The sequence below is a fragment of the Nipponia nippon genome, unplaced genomic scaffold, assembly GCF_047370975.1.
Source record: "Nipponia nippon isolate SJK-2023a ecotype South Korea unplaced genomic scaffold, ASM4737097v1 scaffold_12, whole genome shotgun sequence".
NCBI lineage: Eukaryota > Metazoa > Chordata > Aves > Pelecaniformes > Threskiornithidae > Nipponia > Nipponia nippon.
Genome location: NW_028262313.1, coordinates 14,301,102 through 14,321,791, shown reverse-complemented (window position 1 = coordinate 14,321,791; position 20,690 = coordinate 14,301,102). Strand labels below are relative to the sequence as shown.

Here is a 20,690-nt window from a genome sequence, read left to right as displayed (position 1 = left end):
TCACCCAACCGGCAGGTATAATTTCTGACCCATGGACCCAAAACTGCCAATGCAAGGCTCAAGAGTAACTTGTCAGAGCAAATTCCCTGAAGCTAATGATCTTTCGATCACCCTGGGCCACCCAGCCTGGGGACATCCTGCTGGCAACTGAGCAAGGTGCTAACAGATCCCTCTTTTAGATTGAGCCTGTCAAATATGATCCTTTCTGAAGGGTCCAAAAGGACCAGTATCTCTCCAGCAAAAGAAAATTTCAAATAATCATCAAAAGCAACCTTAAAGTAGAATCAGTATTTGCCAAATACTTGCCCCCCCTTTCTTTTATTTACAAATGAGTGAACTCGCATACTGAGATGTGGGACAGTCTTAGGAGTCACACCATGGTTTTGCTTCTGGGTGTCAAGACAGAGTCACTTAGGCTTTCTGTACACAGTACCCCAAAATTACAGTAGTAATGGACATTTAAAATGCAAAAAGTATAGACAATCAACAAGTCCTTTCCCCGAAGGGTGCTGGACAGTGCGTGGGACTCAGCATGCCCACGTAGCAGTGGGACATAGCATGTTCAGTTCCTGGGGCATTAATGTCAAAAGTGACCACACTGAATCAAAGCAAAGGACTATCTGGCCTGCAAACATGTTACCTGCTATAAAAGATGTACAAAAACATGGATGTGGTTGTACTTTCCCCCAAGAATACTCTCCTGCCTCCAGCAGTTTGCAGAACTGTGTCTCCACCTGTTCTCAGGATCCCATGCCTAAGCAAGCAGGAGGTATATTTGATGCATTTTACATACAAAATCTCTAGCCATAAATTTAATAAAAATAATATATATATATAAAATAAAGGTCAAAATATTTTCTTACAGATAAGTACTGAAGTATCTGCACTGCTTTATTAACACATTCTCTAGTGAGAATCTCTTTTAGAAAATCAGCTTGCGGTATAATACTCAGCATCTACACAATTGTAGTTATTGTGCAATGGTCCTTTGGTATATTTTGTCTTTTTGTGTAACACTAAACACTCGCCTGATCTCAGCCACGCACAAGCTGATATTTAAAATGCCATCAATATATTTATTTGCCAGAATCTTCCCTTTATGTAAAACTTAAGTGCTCACTGCAGAAAGGAAGGAAGAATAAATCCCCATGTATGAGAAAAACAGATTCTCCTTCAAACAGCTGGTGAATGAATGGGCACAAAACAAAGGGAATGGGAGAGAGGAGTGTCACCACTGCAGGGACAGCCAGCTGCACTGACATCGCCCCACATCGTGCCCCAGTGCCTACAGCAAGGACTCAGGCCCCCCTTCCCTGCCCAGGGGTGTCTCAGCATCTCTGAAGCAGCTCCCTTTCCTCAAAGAAGAGCTCTCTTGATGGCTGTTGAACTGATAAACCCGTCGCTTAAACAAGCGATGGAGCTTCTCCTGGAACTGGTTCCCAATAAAGCAGTACAGCAAAGGGTTGATGCAGCTGTTGGCGAATGCCATGCAGATGCCAAACGGCAGCGCTGTGTCGATGATCCCTGTCACGTCACAGTTGTTAATGATGTTCATATGAGCCAAGGCATCCAAAAACGTTAAAATGTGGAATGGGAGCCAGGAAATTAAGAAGGCCACAACAACAGCAGCCACCAGCTTTAGGACTTTGTCCCTCTTCTGCTTGTTTTTCCCAAACTCCTGTGCTTTGAGCAAGTGCCTCCTGATCCAGATGTAGCACGTGGTGATCACTATCAAGGGGATGAAGAAGCCAAGTGCATTTTTCAGGAAGGCTGTTGCCACAGACCACATTGCATAATTCTCATGAGGAAAGGCCATAATGCAAGCATTGACCCCCAAGCTTTCAATGTAGCGAGTGTCACGGAAATAAAAAGTTGGGAGGGAGGACAAACAGGCAAGGCCCCACACAACCAATGCTATAAAATAAGCTTGTTGTGGAGTTCTTCTTTGAGAGCGAATAGGATGGACAATAGCGTGGTAGCGGTCCACGCTCATGCATGTAATGAAAAATATACTTGCAAACATGTTCAAGCACAGGACAGAACTGGAGATTTTGCACATGAGAGACCCAAAGAGCCAGTTGTACCCCTGCGCGTAGTAGGTAGCCCAGAAGGGAAGGGTGGCGAGGCACAGCAAATCTGCCATGGCCAGGTTGAAAATGTAGATATTAGCAACTGTTTTGGGGCCACTGTGCCGACAAAGCACCACAACCACCACGCTGTTGCCAACCAACCCCAGAACAAAAACCACAGAGAAGAGTGCTGGAATTAGTGAAAACTGATAATCTGAAGAGGTAAGTGGGCAGGGGGAGGGTGAGCGCAATGCAGCCGATGAGTTTGTCGGTGCTGTATAGAGGACTTGGAGAGTTTCTCTGGTGGTGACAACCAGGGAGTAGTTGCTCTGCATGTTGGTGCTGGTGGAAAGGGAGGTTCTGCAGGGAATTCATGTGCTAGCAGCACTTTTCTTTCACATCGCTCACCTGCAGATCAGAAACCGTGTGTTAGACATGCACTCTGCAGTCGTCAGCTCTGGAATCACACAGTCACAATAAAATAAAAACCATTTAAAATTATGTCAGTAAGCTGAGTGCTGAAATACCAGGCAACCCTGCTGGACTCCTTTCCTCCGTCCCACTGACAGGACACAATTAGCCCTAGGGAGGTCACCGCACTTTTTAATTAGACCGGCAGAGAAGCGAGCAGCTGGGTTTTATCTGTGATTACAGATGGTGCTTTCTGTGGCCAGCAGAGCTGAAAGATTATTGACTCAGGAGCTGGAGACACTTCAGGAACTTCTGTGACCAAAGGCAGCACCGAAGCTCCTTGTGATCCTTTTCTCAGCTTTCTCATACTATTGTCAGCACTCTGCATAGTTAAAATAATGTAGAAAGGCAGCACTCACCAGTGGGGATCAGGTACTTCACACCTGAGAGTCTCCTGGGACTTCACAGGCATGAAAGCAGGCTTTTAACCAGGCTATTAGGAAAGCAAGCTTTGACTTTTTTTTTAATTCACAGGGTTGGATACAAAGACACTGAAGGGTCTTTGTGAAATGTCATTTACTGTCAAGAGTCCTTTTCAAAGCAAATCTGCATCTCCTGCTCTCATGATGGCTTTTAATTGGAAAAGTAAAAGAAATATTTTCAGTGTAGATACCAGCAATGGACAGTCAAGTACTCAGTCTTTGCAGGCATTGGATTTAACAATAGTATTTGCCATTCATTTAGAAAGATCAGGACTGGGTTTCAGTAGGGGAAAATGTAGCTGCAAAACAGCTACAATAGGAGAGTTAGTAGACAGGTCTGTCTTTGTTCCAGTTCAACAGCTGGTGTCTGCACTCTGAGCAGGGCATTTTTCAAACTTTAAGACTTTATAGTCAATAAAGAAGATATCATACCCAAATATTTATTTTACAAAATAGAAAGAGACAATTCTTTTTTAATTAAGTCCTTATGGAACCAGTCAGGCATTTAAGAATTCTCAACGGGTCCTAAAAACAACAGAAATTTTGACCGAGACAAGACACAGTGTTGGGTAATGATCTCTCATTTCACAGAAGGCAACTGATAGTTTCAAACATATTTTTCTGTTTAGTCTACCATAGTTTATCATTTCCTCATGCAAAATATGCAATATGTTACTTTGAATATACTGACAAAAAATTAATTTTAATTATATTTTCTCAACAATGAACATTTAATAGGAGAATATTAATGCACATTTCTGCAGAGTGCCGGTGTTTAAAGTCCCAAATACTGGATCACAAGCCCTCGTTCTGTAATCAAACAGGTCTTAAACCAGAGGAAAGCTTTTTGTTTGGGGATGACAAAGATTCAGGAGAGGGTTTGGAGCCCCATTTTGCCCTTAATTCTTATGTCCTGAACCCCTCACTTTAATCTACAGAAGCTGAAATCTCAGAACTAGTCATAAAGCATTTTGTATCTGATTTAATCCTAATAGAGGGACTACACCGTAATTAATTTTAGCTACATTACTGAGAACAAGGTTCCATTGACAAACATGCTTCCCCCTCTGCACATGAACAACCGGTGGCTTAGAATCTGCTTCTAAACTAGTCATTCCTACTATTACTTAAGACACAATGAGGCATTTTATCACAAATTGAATCAAATCAATGGAAATTATGTTCTAACAGCAGATAGAAAACATACCTCTGAAACCTCACATACATCTGGATGTAGCTCTAGAATTACACGCTCCTTTTTTCTGTTTTCCTTTTAGCAAGTATCACCACCAGCAATCTGCTCTCTCATATCTTCCGTTTTCCCACTGGGAGACTTCAACCTACATAACTCGAGAACTGAAATATGAATGCCTGCCAGCTTCTTTTCCTTTTGGAAGCAAAACAGTTTGAGAACCCCCCCTTTCCAAGGTCACGTGAGCACATGCAGTAAATCAGGAGAGAGGAACAAGACAACCCCCCCAAAAAAAAAAGAAAGCAAGCAAGCAAGAAACAGGAAATTCACACAAATATATCTGTGGGTTTCTACTGCAGCTCTTGGGCCAGGAGGATACACCCACATGCAACCCCTTCTGCCCCCCAGGTGTACATGCAACACGTGCGAGCCTCCATGCAAGGATTCATGCACCTCTGAGGGCAGGGGGATTCCCACGCACTCGATGGACTCCCAGCACTTGCTAACACATTTGAGAGTGGAATAGGCTGTTAGTCCTGGCAGAGCTGACCAGAATGTGAACACACAGAGACAGAAAACAGAGGAACGTCACAGCATTCACACCAGCATTGCCTGCGTAAGGGGGCTGATTCTGCCTCCCAGGTAGTAGGATGGGAAAGCCACTGCCCAAGTCCTTGCAAAGACATGCACACTGCTTGAACCGAGGAGGGCAGCAGGACAAATCCACGTGGCAGACAGCAGGCTTGTCTCTGAGACTGCCTTGGGGTAGCACACGACCAAAACAAGCAGATCAGCAAGGCTGTGTGCTCACTCTGACTTCCCATTTGTAAACTGAGTTTTCACGTCTGCTTCTTCCTCGTGTCACACACTCCGCCTGGCCCCAGCCTCCCCTCCCTGGAAGGAGCTCCAAGGGGGCTGCTGGAGGATAAGCACTGGGGCAAAGTAAGCACCCGTAAGCCTTAAACATTTTTTCCTGAGTGTGATCTCTGCAGCAGCAGCCCATCTACTGGGGATGTGTGCTGGGCTCTCCAGGCAAGGCTGCACGTGCCAGATGGAAAGCAACCACAGAAGTCCCTGCCAATGACATGTCCCTTTGCCCCAGCCAGGTGCTGCTGGCTGGCTCTCCATCACCAGCAGGGGCTGGACCCAAGCTCATCCCATTCTTTGAACACTGGCACAGCCTTGCAGCGAGGGGTATCCAACTGTGGCGGCTTGGAGGAACTGTGGTGTCTGCCCTTGCTCTGGGACTGTGCAGCACACCAGAAGCAACCGGCACCACAGGCTCTGTAACCAGCTCTGCTTACACCAAGGTGACCCAGAAGAGAGATGAAACAGGGAAAATATCCTTTTACCAGCATCTTTGGAGGAACCAAGGGCTAAGCAGGCTGTGGAGAACAAACTCACCTTTCTGCCCAGCTGTGTCTTTTACCCGGAAAGAGCTGCAGGGAGTGCTGGAAAAGCTTACCAGCAAACTCATATACATCACCTGGAGGAGAGTACTACTTCTCAAGGCAGGGAGCAGAGTCCTTGGCAGCTTTTGGCTTTATCTTATGCCATTTATATGCCTCATATTAAGTGTCCAGCTCTTGGCCTTCTCTATGCAAAAGGCGACTGGGCTATTTAAAGAAGGGGAATCCCATGCAGCATTTCTATTTATCACAGTGCAGCTGATGTACTGCTTCATGGAAACACCGACAAAGTAGTCAGTGGTCAGGAGTGTCAGGCTGCAAGCACACACAGTGCCTGTGCTTGGGGCAAACACTGGAAGGGAAAGCAAGCTGAAACAGCTCAGTGAAATGACATGCTGAGAGCAGATAAAACAGAAGCAGACCCAGACATCACAGGTATCTTGAGGGAGGGTGATACCAAATCACTGCACAGCATGGGAGACCTCATCTGCCCCAAAGGCTCAAGCACTGCTTGTCACAGCCAGAGTCACACAACATGCATGTCAGCACATACATGTCAGCACATCCTTGTTATCTTGAGATATACGTGAACCTCTCCAATGTGCACACTCACCCTTCCATAAATGTTTATTTTGATTTTGGGGCATGCCTTCCTCTTCCTTTTCCCGCTCATTCCTCCCCACCTTCATTTGAGGTTGTCATGGAAAAGGCAGAGGACAAGGGGAGACACCCTGGAACCACTGAAATTTGCATCACTCAACAAAAAATAAAGAAAATTTGTATAGGAAACAGTAACATCCATAATACCTTGGGAGCTGAAAAAGTCAAGACTTAACCAAAAAGCTTTAAGATAAAGATTTTCACTCAGTTCCCACCTACTACAACCACTACCAGGAGACTTACTGTTTTGTTCAAGAGGCATTAAACAGCACCTTCTAGAGATACGCTGCAAGAACTCTGTCCTTTCTTCAAACCAAAGGTCTACCAAGCAGGTCAGTAGGAGTACGTGGGATGTGCAAGTGCAGAGATCATGTGTCCTAGTGCAAAGGAGAAGAAATGCACCTTTTGCCACCAGTCCCCCCTGTATATACCCTGCCTTGTGTCCAGAGGACTGCTGGCTCTCAGGTGAGTGACCTGAGATGTCAGCACTCACTCTGACCCATAGTCATTCAGTTTTTTACTAACAGTATGTGACAGGACACCATCAGCCAGGAATTCTAGCTGCTAGTTGCTTTGCACATGACTGGTGAAAGATCTTGCTCCTTCTTTCATCAAACATCCAGCGTGCTTTGTAAGCAGGGGAAAAAGTCAAATGCATGAGAATGTTTATTTTGCAAAGATAACACACACAAATTGTTTAGATTTAAATATGATGCTTTCCTTTCCAGATGCACTTTTGATCCTCACAGATACTGACTGTGTCTACTCTGTTCTACCTCCAAAACTGTTTGAAACTTTGTGCTGGGTTCATAACTGTTACTAGACGAGAGATGGGCCTAATGCACCTGGTGCAATGGGAGTCATACCTCGGGCTGCCCTTTGCCAAATCCTGCTCCCATTCTTCGCCCTGCCAGTGTTCAATGCATCCCATTCCTTATCTGAGCCCAAGTTCTCACTCCAAAGCTCCATTTAGCCAATGTACAAACCCCCTCCCTCTTCTATTTCCTCCACTATTTCTTTCTTCCTCCCACTATTTCTGAGCATAGCCTGTACACGAATGGCTGTGAAATAGAAGGTACACCCCATACGGACGCCCAAGCTGTCCATGCACAAGCCAACCTTGTGCCATGTAGTGCTGCAGCTGAGCTAAGGCCCCCTGAGCTTGCAGGACATGTTTGTCCAGCTTCCACAGCCAGGCCGGTAAATCCAGCACATGGATCTGCTGTATCAGAGCCCAGCACACAGCTCAGCACCGAGGCAGAGTCTTCGGCCTTTTTACTGTTCATCTGGCTGCAAAGTTACAAAAGCGAGGAGTTTTCACCACAAGAAGACCTGTTTGATGTTAAATGGTGAGGAGTTAGTGCTTCCTGGGACATGTATTTGAGGAAGGATTTTATGCATGTGTTTTATATCAAGAAAAAAAAATCACAATTCAAGAGAAGCAAGAAATTTTGCTGCATGTTCACACACAGCACTCAGGTTTACCTTTCTACCCTCAAGCCCATGCACCAACAGAGGTCAGGAGAAGTGTTTAAAAAAAACCCAAACAAAATCCAAAAAACCCTAAAACCAAAAAAATCACCTCCACAAAACCACACACACACACAATTCAAATAGCAACTTCTGATCAACTGTACAAACTAAAAAAAAATGGATTCGTGCACCCCAAGTCCTAGGTCTTGGTTTTTGCAGGGAAGTGCTGCTGTCAGGGATGGAATACTCCGAACAGGCCAGCAGACTGTCAGAGCCAGGTCTTGAGGTTAACCCTTGCCAGCCTGCCAAATCCTCAAAGCAATGTGGGATCCAGGTGCAGACTGTATTCATGGGCTTGATTTGTTCCTTTTGAAGAAAGCAAAAGGGGAAAAAAAAAATCTCTCATAAATGCGCTCCCCGGGATGCATACTCCAATGTAGGTCAGTATGGCTCGGACCCCTTTGGTGCTGGTTTACAGCAGGATGCCCTGACTCCCTTGTTCCAGGGCTGGGGGCAGGAGCTGGGGACCCGGCACCCACACACTGCTGGGGAGCAATGATTTCCGTCGTGCCGGATGGCACGTTTGCATTGTGCCAAATGACAGGCCTTTTGTACACACACACCAAAACCATCCCGCCTGCAGCTGGGCTCCCCCAGCACTCCATAAACTTTTATATGCATTCATCCTTTCCGCATTTGTTTGTTTAAGGGTTTCTTTAGGGATTAATTGTTCAGTCAGTAAGATTGGAGTATCTACCTGGTCTTTCCCCAGCCCTGGAGCACTCCTGCAGAGAAGGCTGCTTTCTTGCATCCTTTTTGGGAGAAGAGAAGTTGTGAGCAGCAACCAGCTGAAAACTGATGGCTGAGGCAATGAGTCCTGCTCATGCCCAGCATCCATGGTTCATGCCTTGGCATGCTGGGTCTTAACGCTGTCTCACAGACCTCTGAAGCATGATCAGTTCTGACAGTGGGTGTCTGCAAAGCCAGTGGTTTGGCCAGGAGGGAGAACTACTAGCATCTTTAAAGGGAAGACCTTGGTCAGTGTTTCACTTTGCCTCCTGGAGCCATGATTTCATGTGGAAGCACTGAGCAGGCCTGGGGAAAGCCCTGCTTTTCCACTTCACAACAGCACAGCAGTGAACACAAAGGCCATCCAGCCAGGACCCATCAGGGTACAGTATCAGAGAGCTCTGGTCCCATTCATCTGCTGGAAGAAGTCAGTTTTTGAAGCAGTTCAGTGTTTAGAGTGTGGCAGAGGCAGTTTGGAGGGAAGAGGGACGCCCTTTCCACCTCCAGCATGCAGAAAACTTTTCCAAAGCATTTCTTTTATGAGATGTTTGTGCCCAGCAGATAGCACTGCCAATTCTGAGATTATCCACCATGACATTGTTTGTTCAAATAATTGGCCGTAAGCATTTTACAAGTTACTAAAAGTAGTAAAGAAAACAAGCCCATAAGTGACTTTGAAAACATGCTGCACCCGTTGCTATTAAAGGCAGCGCGTGCACATGCGCCCTGGCACCGCTGCCCGCTCTCAGGGCGAGCACTGCAGCGCTTGGCCAGAGCTGCGTTCCCAAGTGCTGCACAGCTTTCAGCCATGGCCCGAGATAAAGATAAACCACCAGGCACCAGGGCTTGCCCACAACAGGCATAGAGCCTAAATCCCGCTGACGCTGCTATGGCCAAAGCACAGCATTTCAGCAAATGCGACCTGCTCAGCCAGATTGCAAAGGCAACCCACATTCAGCTTTCATAAAGAACAATCACAGATAATTTCCTCCTGCTCACTTCTCCCAGACCAGTTGCTGTGATGAGCAGCAGAAGTTATGACATTGATGCCCACAGCCTGTGGGAGAGAGCTCCCTCCTGCCTAACTTCTGCTTTATTAGTGTTAGTATATGTGTATATAACTTGGCATTTAAAGGATGTGGGAGCATACTTCACATTTATTTTTAGAGTCTCAATGTGATTTTTTAGGAAGAGCTAGGACTCCATGGTCAGTTTTAAAGAGCTACAGAGTACCAGGGGGTCTCTTTCCAGAGATCCTTTAAAAATAAAAATCTTCCTTCCTTTGCCATTTTGAACTATACTCGCTGCAAGCATCATTTCCCACTTTTTAAATGTTTTTGGTTTTGTCAGGAATTTCTCTTATGTACCAAACATGCCGAGATACACATGAAAGAGAGTTCACCAGCTAGATAAAGCTTTGGGGAAGTCAGAATAATCCTGACGCTTGGGTATTCCAACTTATTTAATCCTTCTTTTAATCAACAAAGCTATAAAGTGATTCTGCTCACCCCAACTTTGCCCACCAGAAAGTTTAAAGAAAGCAAACCTTGCTCCTTTAACTCATTAGACCAGCAAGACCGTCCCAAAGTAGATGTTTGGACTGCTTGTATCAAACCTTGATCCTGTAAAGAGAATACAGCTCCTTAAAATCTACAGTTTTAGGCATGGCTCTTGACATCAGCTACAAACAGTTTCTGAAGTGGGTGTGCTGGGCTTTAAATCCCAAATGTCAGATAAATCAGTGACTGAAGAAAAGACAAAACACAATCATGGTCATGCAATGGGTGGAATACATTTTAACAGAAGACCTGCGGTGGCTCAGCATTTCCATTAAAGCCAGAAGGATGAGCCACCTCAGCCAAAACACATGATGCACTCCAGAAAACCCTCCCAGCAGATGGAGTGAGACAACCAAAATCCCTGCACCTGGAGCACAAAGAGCTGAGCCTGGAAAAGACAGCTCAAGAGCTGAATGCTCATAATTGAACGGACCATAGTGTGGAAAGTATTTGTTAAAAAAGTAGCTAGAGAGAAAAATCATGTGGTTGTTCTTCTCAAGGACCATGTCTTTACCTTGTCTCTGCAGCATCTGATGTGGTAGTGATTCTGGCTACTGCTGACTGCAGTGATGATGCTCAGGAAGGTGAAGCTGGACAGGCAATGCTGAGCGCTTCTTGCAAAGGAGCACTGGGCACTGCAGCACACACAGGCTGTACCCATGATCATTATCTTCAATCAACACTCAGCTCCCAGCAAAGGTTTAGCTCACTGTGGTGTTGAGCGATGGTACAGTGCTGCATTGATTCCACGATTCCACCCCAAAGGAAGGTGCAACCAGAGCTGCAACCACAGCAGCCACAGCTGAAATCCTGGCAAGGCAGCTGCCACTCTCTGTGCATTGAGGAATTGTTACTGGGAGCAGCTGGAATTGCCAAACCTATGACAAGGTGTAAAAATCTGGTCATTTTGATACTTAGGGGCTTCCTCAGGCCTACAGGCTCTGAAGCAAGGAGACATTCTGCAGCTGTGTGGTCCTGTTTCACCACTATGTTTTAGTCCAGTTAAGCAACATCTGGCAACGATGAGCTCTAAGAGCTGCATGTTTTTGGTCTTTTAAAATTTCCAATATGAAATCAAGGAGAATTAGAGGGGCTTAAATCAGGGCTAGAACATGGCAACACTGCTGGAATTACAACCAGAAATAAAGCCTGTGTAGAATGAAAAGGACACTAGAGCAAGCGATCTATCTTCTCCAGCCTGAGCTACAAAACTTCAGCTAAAGGTGAGACCATTCCTAGCAAACACAGAGCAGCTCACTCATCTTGCACAGAGACCAGCAGAAACCCGTCTCCTTCACAGGGATGCAAAGGCAAAGTCGTGGAGCAATGGATATTCATAGCTGTGCTGCAACAGGAGGTAAGAGAAGCTGTGGAGATCCCAGCAGCAGGACACCCCTCCAAAGTGATATCCTTAAAGGAGCCGTCCCAGCTGAGCCAGGAATACAGAAAACAAAGATTCACCCACCAAAACCTTTGCCATGGCCCCAAACGTGAGTAGCTGGATGGGGTGCACACTTCCACCTTCCTCTGGGGCTCCCAGGACAAGCCCCTTGGCAAGGTGCCATCACCTCTACTCTCAGGGTGAAAACCAGCTTTTGGCCCCTAGTAACACTGCGGCAAAGCCTGTCTACTAAATAAATGATGTTGTTTACAGCTGGAAGATGGTCTCCATTACACAACATGGCCATCCCAGCCAAGCTTCCAGGGAAAAGTTGTTCTTTGGGAGGTTGTTGCTTGAAAAAATGAAGAAGAAAACAGAACTATCTGAAGCCAACACAGCAATTTAACAGCACAGGAAACCTGATCTGCTTCTGCTGAGAAAACACCAGATCTGCAAATTTGTCCAACTCACACTTATCATTGGGCATATCATGTATTTGGGTTTTTAGCCACTGTCTGGACAGAGCTGCCAAAGCAGGGGAGAGAAAGGAAACCCAAATCTGTTAAACATGAAAAAGAAAGAAGATGGGACAGACCAAGAAATTAAAAGCAGGGAAATGCATGGGAAGGGAGGGGGCTGAGAGAAGGTGCTTCAAGCACATAAAAAACATAAGAACTCCAGCAGAGAGACATGAGGGGGAAACCAAAAATTAAAAGAGTGAGAAAAAACAAGAGCAGCAACTGTGTCATTGGTTGCCCTGCTGACACATCAGGAGTCTGGTAAGGTCTGGGTATAGTCCTCTTGGCATCGTAAGCAAAACTGTGGATTGCTGATCGCTGGGTGCTGGGTGCATCAATCAGCCCCCCAGTTGCACTTTTCCTTTGCCCTCTGGATATAGGATGAAAACCAGGGAGGGGCCCAAGGACAAGGGATTTTAGGGACCCAGGCCTGGCTCCAGCTGCTCAGTGACATCTTCAGACCTGCTGGAGACAGGCAGCACCCTGGGAAGGGCAGCGTGCCCTTGGGGTGCTCTGCGTTTTGCCCACGGGGATCATCTTATAGATGGCTCAAGGCTTATTCCGAGAAGAGGCTCCACCAGGACGCAGCATTCCCCTGCACATTCCTGGCTGGCAGGGAGCGTGAGGCTTGCACAGTTCCTGACAGTCTCCCGTTTTACTGCAGAGGAGTCACAGCCATCGACAGGGCTGTGCTCAGGGCTCAGTCGCAGCTCCACTTTCCTCGGCATCTGGATCGCAGCCTGAAACCCAGGGCATCTGCCAGCAAGTGTAGCCACACCAGGGGGAGAGCCCCCATCTCGCATCTGGATGGCAGAGCTGCTCTCAGCTGCCTTTGCTGAAGCCCTAACTGGAGAAAAGTACAAAAATGCTCCCCCAACACAGAGGGGTTTTTGAGCAAACTGCCAAGCAGATCCTGAGAATGGTGATCAACCTAGGAGCAGGAGCTTCTCCCAGACAGATCCCAAGGGAAGTCTGTTACCTGCTGCAGTTTGCAGAGGGCAGGAGGTGGGAAAAACCACTGTCGGAGCCTGATGCTCAGCTGAGAAATCTCCCTGCCTCTCAGTAATGCTCCTTACAGCAGGGCAGCACTTAATCGGCTTTTATCTGCCTAAAGTCTTGATCCCCATTGGTCTGCAGCAGGAAGAGGCAGCTAATTTATTTTCACTGTGCACTAAAAGCACAGCCCAACCAACCCTGCAATGGTCACGGTTCACCTATCCAAAAGGTACATGCTTTTTTTCTTGCCTCCTTCTCTACTATCCATCAGGTATTAGCTGCGGTGGCTGACTTGTGGCTGGTCATGTTCTTTCTTGTTATATTTATATTTACTTGTGCAACGAAGGCTGGACTGAGTCTGAATATCTCTGATTCATGCCCAAGCATGTGCAAATGTGCACCTGAAGAGATTATTCACTGTAACAGAGCCGGACTGAGAGCCCTCCCTGGAGAAATAGCAGCATCCACCGTCTCTCTGAACCTCTCCAATAATTATTTGCGGATTCTTACCACCAACACCTTCAGAAACCTGACTTTCCTCCACAGCCTCTGGCTAGATGGAAACAACCTGACTTTCCTGTCCCCGGGGACCTTCCACACTCTCAGCAAGCTGCGAGAGCTGCACCTCAGCAGGAACTCACGCCTCACCTACCTGCATGCAAACACTTTCAGAGGACTATTAAACCTCATCAGCCTGGATTTGTCCCACTGCAATATCTTCGAAATCCACCCACTTCTATTTTCACACCTGCCTTCTTTAGAAAGACTTGATTTAGCTTCCAATAACATGCGGTACGTCCCACAAGCCTTTAGGAACCTCTCCAGCCTCACGAGGCTGTCCCTGGAGGGCAACCACATAGAAGCCATTGGGAGAGATTCCCTGAAGGACCTGGAAACCCTGTATGATCTGAATCTCAGGAAGAATCGGATATGGATCATTCAAAATGGCGCTTTCACAAAGCTTCTCAGATTGGGCATGTTAAATTTAGGACACAACTTCATCGCTGATTTGCCTAATCAGCTTTTCGATGGGTTGATCCAGCTCAAGACCATGCACCTTGAAGCCAACAGAATCACTGCTGTCGACTGCACCTTCAGGCATCTGCTGAACTTGAGAAACTTGTACCTGAACAACAACCAGATCTCCTCGATCTCAGACTCTGCTTTCTCATACTTAAACAAGCTGCACTTCCTTCACCTGAGCAAGAACAACCTTAGCTCCCTCCCCGTCTATTTGTTTGCTGAACTGCCAAAACTGAAGTATGTGTTTTTATCCCACAACCCCTGGAAATGCGACTGCAAGATGCTTTGGTTCTGGCGGTGGACTGCAACGCGCAGGGGAGAGATCGAAGGGCTGCACTGTGCCTTCCTGGGCCCTCACAACATGACGGCACTCGATGTCTCCCGTCCAGGGGACCTGATGGACTGCACGGTGCCACCTGAGCTGGCAAGCGAAGACAAGTGCAGGGTGGCTAGTACCAGTGTGGCTCCTGGGCCTCCTGCTCTTCCCAGCAAGGTCATCCTGCTGGTACTTGTCTGCCATGCATGGTATTTTGCGAGGGAATGGGACACCTCCGTGGCCACATTTTGACAATATTTAAATTATAAAGTGGAGGCCACTTATTTCTTTTCTCGCAATATATTTGTTTATGAGCAATGGTTTCATTACAGGTGGGTTTTATATGGAAATAGAGGGATTTTATTATATAGGAATAAATGTTTTCATTCATGGGCAATGCTCAAATCTGAAATGCTAATATCAAAATTCAATGTAAATGTTCACGTGCGAGGAGAAGGTCACATTAGCAAGTTCAGGGCTGGGGCTTGTGCTGGGTGACGCGGGGCTGGGAAGCGTGGCCCCACCACAGCCTCTGTCCTCCCTGTTTACCGACTGACCACAACCACGTGTGATCTCTCAGGGAAGGGCTGCTTTCCTGAGCCCAGCTCACAATCAGGATATTATGAGTACTGCTGAAGTAGGAATAAATTGCATATGTTCTAGCACATCTGGAGTCCCTCTCAGTCCATTAGCATCTCTGCGAGCGTATGGTAGCTTCCCACAACTGGCATATGAGGTGCTTTACTGTTAGAATATGACAGTGTTGCAGGAGCGGGCAAAAATGTCACCAAGTAAAACATTTTATCACTCAGCTGCTCCTCGCACTATTGAGCCTCAGCTAACGTGACTCTGCGTTTACCCCTGCAAAGAGCTCATTTGTCTCAGGAGTGGCCTGTACAAGTTGTGTCTCCCTGCATTTTGTTGACGAGCTTTGGCATGGCATCACACCAGTGCCATAACCCCCAGCCACCTCCCTCCAGCAGCTGGGAGACACTGACAGGTCATCATGATGCCTCCATCACAGCGCTATTCACCTTTCTTTCCTCCCTGACACAGATTAGCCTTCTCCATCTTCCCACAAGGAATTTTCCATTTCTCCAGGTATATTAAAAACAGCCCAAATCCTGCTGCAGACTATGCGACACTCCACTAGAATGCTCTTGCACCATCTATGTGCTGCATCAGACCTGCAAGCAGCCACATGGCCAGGGATGAACTTCATTTACGTATAAGAGCCAAGGTTAAACTTCACCCCTCTCTCTTCAGTGATTAAACACTGATCAGTCTCATCTCCATCCTCACCTTCCCCCTGCTCCTCACTCACTGTCCCCTGCACAGCCACTCCAAATATCCCACTCAGGTCTGTTAAATTGGCAAATAAGTGTCCTGTGGTGGCACACCAATGCAGAGAAGTCGTAAAAGCTTCAGCAGCACAGGTTCAAAGGCATGGCCTTCCTCAAGCTGGTACAGAATCATAGAATCATAGAATAGTTTGGGTTGGAAGGCACCTTTAAAGGTCATCTGGTTCAACTCCCTCCTGCAATGAAAAGGGACATCAACTGGATCAGGTTGCTCAGAGCCCCATCCAACCTGACCTTGAATGTTTCCAGGGATGGGGCATCTACCATCTCTCTGTGCAACCTGTTCCAGTGTTTCACCACCCTCATTGTAAAAAATTGCTTCCTTATATCTAGTCTGAATCTACCCTCTTTCTGTTTAAAACCATTACCCCCTGTCCTATTGCAACAGGCCCTGCTAAAAAAATTTGTCCCCGTCTTTCTTATAAGCCCCCTTTAAGTATTGAAAGACCGCAATAAGGTCTCCCCGGAGCCTTCTCTTCTCCAGGGTGAGGAACCGCAGCTCTCTCAGCCTGTCCTCATAGGAGAGGTGTTCATCCCTCTGATCATGTTTGTGGCCCTCCTCTGAACCCGCTCCAACAGATCCATGTCCTTCCTGTACTGAGGACCCCAGAGCTGGATGCAGTGCTCCAGGTGGGGTCTCACTAGAGCAGGGTAGAGGGGCAGAATCACCTCCCTTGACCTGCTGGCCATGTTTCTCTTTGGGCAGCCCAGGATATGGTTGGCTTTCTGGGCTGTGAGCGCATATTGCTGGCTCATGTCCAGCTTTTCATCCACCAGTACCCCCAAGTCCTTCTCCACAGGGCTGCTCTCAATCCTTTCATCCTCCAGCCTGTATTGATACTATACCAGCTACTAGGGAAAAAAATTTAACTCTATCCCAGCTGAAACCAGGACAATATCCACCCCTTATTCTATACCATCTACATTATGCCCAGGTCCCGCACTTTCCAATACATTCCATTAATCACCATGACTTTTCCTGTCTTTTGATATATACACACAGATATCATTCCCTTAGTCTAAGGGCCATCCCTATAAAATGTTCATTGAGTTCATTTAGTCCATGACTTGGGGCTTCATCTGTCATAACTGTCCTTCAGGGCAGGAGAGATGGTATGTGGTGTTGGATTGTTGCATGCTGAAGCCAGTTCTGCTGTGCTTGTCCGGTTCTATCATTGCTGCACTTTGCTCAGTTTCATCAAAGTTCATTCTTCATTAATCTGGGTGATTCTTACTGTAATACCGTTGATATGGCATATAGCCACCATAGAAGTGATGATATACAGTATTGTATAGCAATTGACATCATAAAATTTAATTCAATGGCTCTGCTCACCCAAGATCAAATCCCCTTGAGGTACACATCGGACTTCCTCCATCCTCCCTCATCACCCACCAAATGCACCCAGGTCCTTGAGCAAAAGGAATCCCGTGAATGGGTTTGCCTTTGCCCGAGGCAGGAATAACACAGACTGTCTTCCCCAGCATATTTTTTACATGCACTACAGGGACTTTATCCCCTTCTGCAGTACGTAAGAGTTTTGACTGGGCAGGGCCGGCTCAATTGGCAGATCCCCTAGTGTTGACTAACCAGGTGCCCCTTGCTAAATGTGTATCCCAATGTTTGAATGTCCCAGCACCCATTGCTCTCAGTGTAGTCTTTAACAGTCCATTGTATCGTTCAATTTTCCCAGAGGCTGGTGCATGATAGGGGATGTGATATACCCAGTGCTCACGGTATGCCATGCTCTTTGGCCCAGGTGTCTATGAGGTTGTTTCAGAAATGAGTCCTGCTGTCTGACTCAATTCTTTCTGGGGTGCCATGTCGCCATAGGCCTTGCTTTTCAAGGCCCAGGATAGCGTTCCAGGCGGTGGCATGGGGCACGGGATATGTTTCCAGCCATCCAGTGGTTGCTTCCACCATTGTAAGCACATGGCGCTTGCCTTGGCGGGTTTGTGGGAGTGTGATATAATCAATCTGCCAAGCCTCCGCGTATTTATATTTCAGCCATCCTTCTCCATACCAGAGAGGCTTGAACTGCTTGGCTTGCTTGATTACAGCGCATGTTTCACATTCATGGATAGCCTGTGCAATAGTGTCCATGGTCAAGTCCACGCCTCGATCACAAGCCCATCTATATGTTGCATCTCTTCCTTGACGGCCTGAGGTGTCATGGGCCCATCAAGCTATAAATAGTTCACCCTTATGTTGCCAGTCCAGATCTACCTGAGCCACTTGAATCTTAGCATCCTGATCCACCTGCTGGTTGTTTTGATGTTCTTCAGTGGCCGAACTCTTGGGTACGTGACCATCTACGTGACGTACTTTTACAACCAGGTTCTCTACCCCAACAGCAATATCTTGCCACAATGCGGCAGCCCAGGTGGGTTTACCTCTGCACTGCCAGTTGCTCTGCTTTCATTGCTGTAACCACCCCCACAGGCCATTTGCCACCATCCAGGAATCAGTATTGAGGCAAAATACTGGCCATTTTTCTCATTCAGCAGTATCTAAAACCAGCTGGATGGCTTTCACCTGTGCAAACTGACTCAATTCACCTTCTCCTGCAGTTTCTGTGACTTGTCAGCAGAACTGACATACAGCAGGCTTCCACCTCCAATGCTCTCCCACAAGACGACAGGACCCATCAGCGAACAGGGCATATAGCTTCTCATTTTCTGGCAGTTTATTATACAGAGGGGCCTCTTCAGGATGTGTCACCTCCTCCTCTGGCAATATTCCAAAATCTTTGCCTTCTGGCCAGTCCATGGTCACTTCCTAGATTCCTGGGTGACTGGGGTTTCCTATTCAAGCCCGTTGCGTGATCAGTGTGACCCATTTACTCCACGTAGCATCAGTTGAATGATGTGTAGAGGGGACCCTCCCTTTGAACATCCAGCCCAGCACCAGCAGTTGGGGTGCCAGGAGGAGCTGTGCTTCAGTACCAACCACTTCCAAAGTGGCTCAAACCCCTTCATATGCTGCCAATATATCTTTCTCCGTTGGAGTACAGCAGGCCTCAGATCCTCTGTATCCCCAACTCCAAAACCCTAGGGGTCGACCTCGCGTCTCCCCCGGTGCCTTCTGCCAGAGGCTCCAGGTAGGGCCGTTCTCCCTGGCTGCAGTGTAGAGCACATTTTTTACATCTTGCCCTGCCTGGACTGGCCCAAGGGCTACTGCATGGACTATCTGCTGTTTAATTTGTTGAAAGGCTTGTCGTTGCTCAGGGCCCCATTTGAAATCATTCGTCTTCCGGGTCACCTGATAGAGAGGGCTTACAATCAGATTGTAATTTGGAATGTGCATTCTCCAAAAAGCCACAATGCCCAAGAAACCTTGTGTTTCCTTTTTGATAGCTGGTGGAGACATGGCTGTTATTTTGTTGATCACATCCATTGGGATCTGACAACATCCATGTTGCCATTTTATTCCTGAAAACTGGATCTCCTGTGCAGGTCCCTTGACCTTACTTTGTTTTATGGCAAAACTGGCCTCCAGAAGGATTTCTTCTCTTTCTCAAACAGTTCTTCTGCTGTGTTGCCCCGTACGATGATGTCATCAATGTATTGCAGGTGTTCTGGAGCTTCACCCTTTTTCAGTGCAGTCTGGATCTGTCCGTGGCAAACGGTGGGGCAGTCGATTACAGATATACTGGATGCCCCTCCAAGTGAAAGCAAACTGTGGCCTGCACTCTGCTGCCAAAGGGATTGAGAAAAATGCAGTAGTGTTAACAGTTATGGCATACCACTTGGCTGCTTTTGACTCCAGTTCGTACTGAAGTTCTAGCATGAACCATGCTGGTTTGAACATCCCAAGGATATTCAAAATTCTCAAGAGCTGTTGTAACTAGCCTGAAGGAGAAAGGGAAGATGAAGGAGTGGGGGAAGGTCTGTCCCCCATCTCCCATATAGATTAGTTCTCTGAGGAGAAGAGGTAAAAAGTGTAATTATTAATAGTTTCCATGAGATGGCTCCTGCAGTACAGGGATGACAGCGGTACTGAGTCTAGTCTCACAACCAATAATTTTATCATTCCATAAGCCAGTGTTACACAATACAGCAAAAATCCAGCCCCCAAAGATGATAAATAGCACCACAGGGCGTGCGTACAGCAAATAAGGTGCTACATAACACAACTCTGACAGCAACCACAACAACTCTGAGAGCAAATAAATCAACAATGCGACCAATGACTATTAAACTAATATAATGAATGCTTATCACAAATTTGTTTTAACATGCTCTAGTCAGATCTGCCATTATCTTGAACCCTTCATGCCCCACACTGGGTGCCAAAAAGGACTGGTGTGGTTTAACCCGGCAGGCAGCTAAACACCCCACAGCCGCTCACTCACCCTCCCACCCCACAGCGGGATGGGGGATAGAATCGGAAAAAAAAAGGAAAAAAAAAAAAAGTAAAATTTGTGAGTTGGGATAAAGACAGCTTAATAGGACATAAAAGGAAGGGAAAATAATAATAATAATGATAAAAGAATATACAAAACAAGTGATGCACAATGCAGTTGCTCACCACCTGCTGACCGATGCCCAGCCCAGCCCCAAGCAGTGATCGCTGCCTCCCGGCCAACTCCCCCTCAGTTTATATACTGGGCATGGCATCATATGGTATGGGATGGCCCTTGGGCCAGTCTGGGTCAGCTGCCCTGGCTGTGCCCCCTCCCAGCTTCTTGCTCGCAGGGCACGAGAAGCTGAAAAGTCCTTGACTAGTGTAAGCACTGCTTAGCGACAACTAAAACATCAAGGTGTTATCAACATTATTCTCATATTAAATCCAAAACACAGCACTACACCAGCTATTAGGAAAAAAAAAAAAATTAACTCTATCCCAGCCGAAACCAGGACACCTTGCCATGGGCCATGCAGGCTGGTGGCAGCACAGCCAGGCCTAAGGAACATTGCTCTTTATGGCTCTTGGCTTTTGTCTCCAAGATGCTTTCAGTGATTTTTTCTCACCTGACTTCTAAAAGCAAGAACAGCTAAATAATAATACAGAGACGTGACCGAATTTTCAGCAATTATCACTGTATGAA

General features: G+C 46.8%; 2 protein-coding genes across 3 annotated transcripts; one reads left to right on the top strand and one right to left on the bottom strand.

The window, feature by feature from the left end:
• Positions 1-314: 314 nt before the first annotated feature.
• On the bottom strand, positions 315-10,617 carry AGTR2 (angiotensin II receptor type 2). Of its 2 annotated transcripts, XM_087748136.1 has the most exons (5): positions 10,559-10,617; positions 10,032-10,107; positions 6,467-6,600; positions 4,170-4,318; positions 315-2,477 (listed from the first exon to the last, which is right to left on the bottom strand). In XM_087748136.1, the coding sequence occupies exon 5, from the start codon at positions 2,402-2,404 to the stop codon at positions 1,286-1,288; it is 1,119 nt and encodes a 372-aa protein (XP_087604262.1). In that variant the 5' UTR covers positions 2,405-2,477; positions 4,170-4,318; positions 6,467-6,600; positions 10,032-10,107; positions 10,559-10,617; the 3' UTR covers positions 315-1,285. The 2 variants fall into 2 exon arrangements, with proteins under 2 accessions (XP_087604262.1, XP_009463673.2); XM_009465398.2 differs by lacking the exons at positions 6,467-6,600; positions 10,032-10,107; positions 10,559-10,617 and having other exon boundaries at positions 4,170-4,783.
• A 2,626-nt stretch (positions 10,618-13,243) lies between these two features.
• On the top strand, positions 13,244-14,530 carry LOC148056714 (uncharacterized). Its single transcript, XM_087749169.1, has one exon. The coding sequence runs from the start codon at positions 13,244-13,246 to the stop codon at positions 14,528-14,530; it is 1,287 nt and encodes a 428-aa protein (XP_087605295.1).
• Positions 14,531-20,690: the final 6,160 nt, after the last annotated feature.